The sequence below is a fragment of the Accipiter gentilis genome, chromosome 29 (genome assembly GCF_929443795.1).
Source record: "Accipiter gentilis chromosome 29, bAccGen1.1, whole genome shotgun sequence".
Taxonomy (NCBI): domain Eukaryota; kingdom Metazoa; phylum Chordata; class Aves; order Accipitriformes; family Accipitridae; genus Astur; species Astur gentilis.
Window position 1 is genome coordinate 6338503 of NC_064908.1, and position 7664 is coordinate 6346166.

At 63.0% G+C, this 7664-nt stretch overlaps 2 protein-coding genes across 2 annotated transcripts in view; both read left to right on the top strand.

Annotated features, from left to right (window-relative positions):
• The window catches only part of LOC126052234 (potassium voltage-gated channel subfamily A member 2), a 358553-nt gene that overhangs the window by 208303 nt on the left and 142586 nt on the right, over window positions 1-7664 (top strand). The gene's annotated exons all lie outside the window — the stretch shown is intronic.
• On the top strand, window positions 599-6910 carry ALX3 (ALX homeobox 3). The gene is made up of 4 exons (XM_049832666.1): window positions 599-839; window positions 4181-4485; window positions 5833-5895; window positions 6593-6910. Exons 1-4 carry the CDS (start codon window positions 599-601, stop codon window positions 6908-6910), a joined length of 927 nt encoding a protein of 308 aa, XP_049688623.1.

A 7664-nucleotide genomic window follows, 5' to 3' on the forward strand; every position in this document is an offset into this window, starting at 1 on the left:
CCAGGGTCCCCATCATCCCCGGATCCTGTGTCCCAGGGTCCCCATCATTCCTGAACCGAGCTGCCCAGGCCTCAGCCCCGGCCTTGGGCGGGGAAAGGCTGCATACGGGTTCAGTACAGCTTGGGAAGGGGAAAAAAAAATCCAGAGGGTGTCTGAAAAATGGAAGTTTCTCCCCCTGCCTGGGATTTTCAGCTGCTCGTAGCAGTTGGGGATGAAGCTTTAAATCAAGGAAGGGCCCTGGGCATTTCCTGTAGCTGGGAGACACTGGGAGCGCTGGGAGAGGAGGAGCAGGACTCCCCCCACGGCCCCAGCCTTGAGGATGGCGGGGGACCGCTGCTCTGGTCCGACCCACTCGGGAAGGGGACCGAGGGGCTGGGGTGGGGTGGGGGGAACTGGGATTAGAGGGTTAACGAAGTGGATGGGAGGACGCACGTGACTGGCTGTGGAGTGGGGGAAGTGGGCTGGGGTGGGGGTGGGGGTGTTGGGGGGGGGGTGCTTGGCGATCCCTCCCTTCCCATCCCCACCATCCCCCTCCTCCCCGGCCCCCCGCACAAAATCCGCTCCCCGCCGGCCGCCCCCGCTCCCTCCAACCTGCGCCATGGAGGCACCGGGCTGCCCGGCCTTTCGCCGGGCTGGCCCCCCCCCGGGGCTTCCCCGGGCTCCCACCACCTTCGCTTTCGGTCCACCGGGACCCCCCCGGCAACAACCGCCGCCGCTCAGCCCCCGCCCGGCCCGCTGTCCGCCGGACAAGGCGGACCCCCGGTACCTGGGGGTCTCCGGCCCGGGCCCCCTCGCCGTGGCCGTCAATGGGAAGCCCTTCTACCCGGCCGGGGCTGCAGGTACCGAGGGGAGCGGCGGGTGGATGGGGGGAGCCGGGGCCGCCAACCCCCCCGCCCCGGCCTCTCCTGCTTCTCTTTCCTCCTCTTTCCCCCGGGCTCTGGTCCTGCCGCTGCCCTCGGTGTCCGCCGGGCCCTCCCAGCCCTGATCCCCCCTACCCCAGAGCGTCCTGTCGCCGACACTCTTCCCCACCCCACCCCGCTGGACTTCATCGAGGCGGCCGCTGTCGCGATATAGCCCCGTCGGAGCGGAGACGGCCAGGGCATCCCCCCGACGGGAGCCGGTGCTCCCGTGTGTCGGGCAGCCGGGACTGTGTCGCGACAGAGACCGAGGTCTCCGGTCTCCTTCCCTCCTTCCAAAAACGGTGGGGACGGCGGGGACTCGGGGCGGGGGGGGGGGGGAGAAAGAGGGAGAAGCGGCGCTGGGACAGACCCGGCCCCGCTGCCGCGACGGCGGGGACCGGCCCGGGCCCGCCGCGACCCCGGGCGGAGGAGCGGCGGGTCCCGACGGGGCTGGAGCCCGTTAACCGGGGACGGAGAACGGCCCCGTCCCTCGGAGGAGGCCGGAAAGTCGCGGCCGGCCGCCGCCTCCCGTCCCCGGGCCTCACCGGCGGCAACAGCCGGCGCTCCCGCCGCACGGACGGCTCCGGGGCTCCGGGCCCGGGCAGAGACCGGGCCGCGCCGACTGCGGAGCACGGCGCTCCCCGGTGCGCGGCCCCGGGGCTCCAGCTCTCCCGCCTGCCCGGCGCTACCGGGGGCACGGCTCCGGGCCCCCCGGGACACGCCGCTCCCTCGGTTCCCGGGGCTCCGCGCCCCTCTCCGGGCCCGGGCAGGACGAGACCCTTCCCCGGGAGCTCTCCCCGTCGCTCCCACCGGCCGAGCAACCCCCGCCGCCGCCGCCGCCGCCGCTCCCTCGCACTTTCCCTCCCGGCCGGGACCGTCGGGGGCTCCGGCCGGGACTGATCGGGCTCATCCCGTCCCTCCGGGGCTCCCCGGTGCCACGGGCCTTTTATTCCTCCCTCCCCACACACCTCCTTCGTTTTACTATAAGAGGAAAAAGGCACCGCCGCGGGTGTAATGGGAACCAGGTGGGGCCCAGCAAAGCCGCCCCGCTCCCGGCCGGGGTTGGGGGGGGGAACAGGTAGAAAAAGCCCCGGGGGTACCGGGGACACCGGGCCGGTCCCCTCCACCGTGCTTACCTGCTCCCGGTGCAGTGGGGGGGGGGGGGATGCTGCCGTCCCCGGGGGTGCCCTTTGCTGGCGGCTGGGGTGTCTCCCCCGGTTCCCGGGAGTCCTTTCCGTGCCCCCATCCCTTCTCTAATGATCCCTTTGAGTTCTCCTTTTCCCCTCCCGGTTAACCCAAGAATTGTACAGCTGTTCCCCAGCTGCTGACTTCCCCAGCGCCGCCAAATCTTTCAGGGGGTGTCAGGGAAGGAGGGGGGGAAAGAAAATATCTATATCTTCGGGTTTTCCCATCCTCTTTGTCCCCCTGCGACGCTGTGTTTATTTAGCTACACGCCCGTATCCTGCTCCCTTCCTGCCTTCTCCTTCTTTCTGGCCATTTATTTATTTGTCTCCAATGCCGAAACCCAGGGATTGCTCAGAAATGCGGCATGTTGCCTTTGAAAAGGGGGAAAAAACCCCAAACCCAATGCATTTATCGGACCGCTTTGTGTGGCAGGATTTTTTTTTCCCCCAGTCATTTTTCGTTATTTTTGGTCACGCTTGGGTTTTTTTGCCTTCACTCCACTCCTTGGTGGGACTTGTTTTTTATCATTAAACCCCCCCGGCCTGGTGGCCAAGCCCTTCAGAGGACAAAGCGGGGAGGAAACGGCAGTTTGGCCTCATCCCTTCACCGTTACCCGCCGCCGGGCACGTAGACAGGTCGGTACCGAGAGGGACGGGGAGCAATCGCCCCCCCAAACCCCCCCCCCCAGATAACATTTTCCCATTAATTCAAAGCAGCTGGATTTTGGCTCTCTGCTGTGCGCCGTAACCCCCAAATTGCCTTAATTAGGAAACAACCAAAAATCAAAACCGAAAGTCTGGAAAAGGCCGCGGTAGGGGCTGGTTCGGGGGGCGCAGAGCCGCCAGTGGGTCTGTAGGGATGGGGACCCCATTTCCCCGTTCCACCGGGATGTGATGGTTAATGGGCTGGGAAGGAGGATCCATCCCAAAGGAGGCGATTTCCTCCCTCGCCGGCCCCGACTGCTGCGCTGTGCCCAAGGCCCAGCCTTGGGCCTGATCCTGCCCCTCCAAAGGGACCAGTGCTCTCCACCTGCAGCAAGCCCGAGTCTCTGAAGCTGGTGCTTGGGGTGGGGGTGAGACCAGGGCAAAACCCAGCATTTTTGGGTCGTCTCCTTCCCAGGTGACACCCCTGCATCCCCTCGGTTGCTGGGGGACCTCAAGCCACCCCCAGCATCTGCTAAGTCCCCCTTCAGTTCTCCCTTCACTGATTCAGTTCCTCAGGGTCCCAGCAGCACCCAGCACTGGCTGGAGCCACTGAGCATCGTGTGTCCCTGTGTAGGGACAGACAACCCTCCCGGGAGACAAAGGTGACCTCCGAAATGCATGGCAGTGACTTATCTCCTTGAACCAATTTCATGAGATGCCGCAGCAGCGAGGGGAAGGGGGGGGAACCCCCAAACTTCTTGCTCTGGCCCCCCAGCCCCACAGGAGGGTGGGGAAGGGGAGCTCTTCTCGAGTAAAAAGGGGTGGTTTTATTTTTCACTCCTTTCCAAATGCTTTCCTGAGACTTACAGCTACAGGGAAATGCTGGCCCCGGGGAAGGCAGAGGATCTCCTTGAACCGAGCTCAGGCGTGGGGGTCTGGATACGGCCCAGCGCCAGGGTGCGCTGGGGTTACTGGTGGATCTGATGTCTCCGCCCTGGGCGCAGCTGAGCAGGGTGAAGGCGTCAGCCCGTGCTGGAAGGGAACGGAAGGAGAGGGACGAGGAGAGTTGAGTAAAGCCCTGTACGCAAGACGATCCTGCGCTCGCCTTCTCTGCCTCTGCTCGCCCATCCCTGACTAGCAGCATCTGAGAGGGTCCCCAAGTGGGACCCCCAGCCGTGGGTCCTCCCCTGCTCCAGCCAGGCTTCCCCCCACACACACCCTCGGGGAGCATTGCCTGCCCACAGCTCGCCAAGGGATTTTGCCTTCCCTGGTGATGGATTTGACCTGCTGCGTGCCTGTGCCGAGCCCCTTGCTCCTGTACCCCAGCATCCCCCTGCCATGACCGGCACCACCCAGGGATGGGAGGAGAGGGTTGGGGCTGTGGGCACCGAGAGCTCTTAACTTCACTAGCACCTTTAACACCACCCCGTCTTGTGCCTTCCCCCCTGCCAGGCAGCGAGAAGGGATGCAAAGGCGGGTACCAGGCAATGCCCGCAGCCTGCCGGGCCCCCGTGAAAACCCCAGGGGAGCTGGGGTGCCCGCTGGCAGCACCCCTGGGCAGCCTACGGGAACACGGGGTCCCCGAGCTCCCCGAGCCCCTCGGCAAGAGCAAGAGCAAGAAGCGGAGGAACAGGACGACCTTCAGCACATTCCAGCTGGAGGAGTTGGAGAAGGTTTTCCAGAAAACGCATTACCCTGATGTCTATGCCCGTGAGCAGCTGGCACTACGGACGGACCTGACGGAAGCCAGGGTGCAGGTATGGGCACGGGTCCCTGGCTCCCAGGCTTCCACAGGGGTGGGCACGGCCACCCCAGGTGGCGCTGGGCAGAGTTGGAGGATGTTTTTCCCCTATTCCGCAGGGTGATGCTGAGCTAGAAGCTGGTTTTCCCAGGAGGATTATGCTAAGCCCGAGGGGAAATCCCAGCCGAGGCGCTGGCTTCGCCCACTGCCACAGGGTGTGGATGTCAGTTGCCTTTCTGAGCTCTCTCCAGTTCTCCCCTTGTCCCCTCCTCTGCAGCACCCAAGGGGCAGGAAGAGCCAAAATTTGGGAGGTCACTGCCAACCTGCCCCCCCAGCATCCCCTAACATGATCCCCCCCCATGCATCCATCATCCCCAACCTCCCTCCCCAACTCAGCCCCCATCTCAGCTCTCTCCAGCCCAGGACTAGCAGCAATGGAGCTGCCATCCCAGGAGAGGGATCCCAAAGAGCTCAGCGCAGATGGGGCTGGGGGTGGCACATCCCAATATGTGGGGCAGGATGAGGCCCTCCCTCACCACCACGGCTCCGCCGACATCACACTCGCGTCAGGCCAGGGAGCTCTTTCCGGAGGCATCTCCATGTGGTTTGAGGCTCCCAGCGGGAAGAAGTGGCTGGAGGGGGCACCCGGTGGGGAGAAAAGTGAAAGTGGGTGGGTAATGAAGCGAGCAGGGAGCACCCATTGAGTGCTGGGTGCCTCAAGCCATCGAGTCCTAGGTGCTGCCCTCCCCATGGGACAGGAGCTGGTGACACGGCACAGGCAGGGGACACGCACCCCAAGCCTGCAAGCACCCAGCCAGACAGCACCCACCACAGCTTCCAAGCCCTGATTTGGGGTGAATTTAGATGAAATTACCTGTAACCATGAGAGGCCTGTGATGAGAATCCCGGTACCATGTCCTCCTCTCCAGGAGATGCTGCTGGAGCCGTCACCGCCCCAGCCACCTCCCGTCCTCAACCCCATCCAGCAGCACAGAGGGGACATGCAGGTGGGTCATCATGACCATGCAGGACCCAAAGAGCCTCATTCTCCATCGAAACCTGGGCTAAACGAGGCCCAGAAACACAAGGGAAAGAAAAGGACTGCACGGAGCAGGACTGTTTATTTTCCAAGAGGGCTAAGAGATATTTCTGCTCCTGGTAGAGAAAAAGGCTGGTGAGCTCAAACAGGGCTGCGCAGAAGGGTGGCTTCCTCTGTTCATCTCCAGTTTACCGAGATGCTGGGGCATGGTATTAGGGCTCTTTTCCTGCCGGGAAGATAAGCATGGACCTGGGCAGAGGGCTGCCCATCTTGCCCCAGGCAGGTAGGGGTCCCTGTGCCTCAGCCCTCTCCTCCATCCCCCAGGTCTGGTTCCAGAACCGACGGGCCAAGTGGCGGAAACGGGAACGTTATGGGAAAATCCAGGAGGTGAGAGATGCTGCGGTGACTGCCTGCCTGTCCCCCTCCCCCTCCCAGGGTAGGGGTCCCATCTCATTGCACCCAGGGTCCCCGCAGGGTGACACACATCACCTGTTTTTGCCCCTTCTCACCCATGGGCCCTGTGATTCCATCCACCCTTGGGAAAAACACCTGGCCCTAGATGGAAAAGGGGGAAAGATGCAGCATCACATTTTGCCATATGCCGGAAGATGCTGCTTTAATGTCCCACTCCATCTCCCATGGGAACATGCCCTTTGGGGCAGGTTTTGGGGGTGTCCCCCCCAAAAGAAACCCCTTTAGCTGTCCCACATCCATCAGTACTTCCTGCCGCCCTTTTTCTGCAAAACTGCCTTTTTTTTTTTTTCCTTCCAACACTGAAAAACATACAAATAATTTAAAGCTCAGCTTCACACGCATCCCCAATGCCAAATGCTACCACCACCACCCTGCATGGGGGAGGAAGATTTCAACAGGATTCACCACCCCCCCTCCAGGGCAATTAAAATAAAGCAAAGGCATCCCTCACTTTGCACCCTGTGGGTGAGTGGGCGAGGGGTATCCAAGGTGGAGGGTGAAGGGGATCCAAGGTGGGGGTGATGTGGTCCCCACCCTCAGCTGCCCTCCCCCTGCTTCACTTTGGGCCTTTTTTTTTTTTTTTTTTTTTTTTTTTGGTCCTTTTTTTCAGCTGCAGAACAACCTGTGGCCGAGCTCCGGCCCCGGGAGCCCTGCAGGGCTCCTGCCCCCCGAGAGCATCCCATCCCCCTGCATGTCTCCGTACCCCCACACTCACAGCAACATCGCCGGCTTCATGGGCATCCCCGCTTCTCCCGGCCCCCACCCCGGCATCAACAGCCTCTACTCCCTGCACAGCCTACCCCCCCCGGCCCTGGGCACCCACCCCTTCGAGCCAGCACCCGAACACGACTACAAGTCGCCCGCTCTGGTGCCGCTGAGGATGAAGAGCAAAGAGGCGACAGGCAGCCTGCTGAACTGGGCTACGTGATCGATCTGTGGGGAGGGACACGGACCATTCACCCCCCCCACCCCAGAGTGTGTCCTCCCCCCACCCAGTACCAGGGTTTGGGAGCAGGTTGGTGGGGTCACCCTTACCCCTCTCCCTGTGCACCCCAATCTCTGTGAGCTTTCCTGCATCCCAGCCCACTCCATCACACTGCTGTCAGCTCCCCCCCAGGTGGAGGGGGGTGTCAAAAGTGGGACTGCTGGGGGAGGGAAAAGGGTTACCCCCAAACCCAGTCTGCCCCAGCGGGGCTGGCACTGACAGCTCAGGACCCTGAAAGTGGCTCCCAAAATATGAGCCCCCCCCCCCCCCCGCAAGCACCTTCAGTGAATAGGATTTGATGGAGATACCCAGTGGTTTGCAGCAGGGTCGCAGCCTCTTGGCCCCCCCACCTGCCTCCCTCCCTGCCTGACCTGGGGGGGCACCAGCCTCGGGTATGTCCAAGGAGGGGACTGTGCCAGTGAGGGGTGCACCGGGGCAGGGGGCACTGGGTTGTTTTGGGGTTAGCGCTCCCCTCCCCAGCTGAAATTTGGCCGCCGACCTCCCCCAGCATAGCCAGCAATGGCAGAAATTAGGCTCGGCACAGCCCAGTCCAACCATACTGGGAAGACCTACACAAGCTGGTGTTCAGGGGGAGTTACTGCAGGGCAGAGCAAAACCCCCAGGCATGTTGAAGGAGCCCTCAATCCCCCCCCCAAACCACGAGCAGCCATTTCTGCTCCCCCTCAGAGAGAAAACA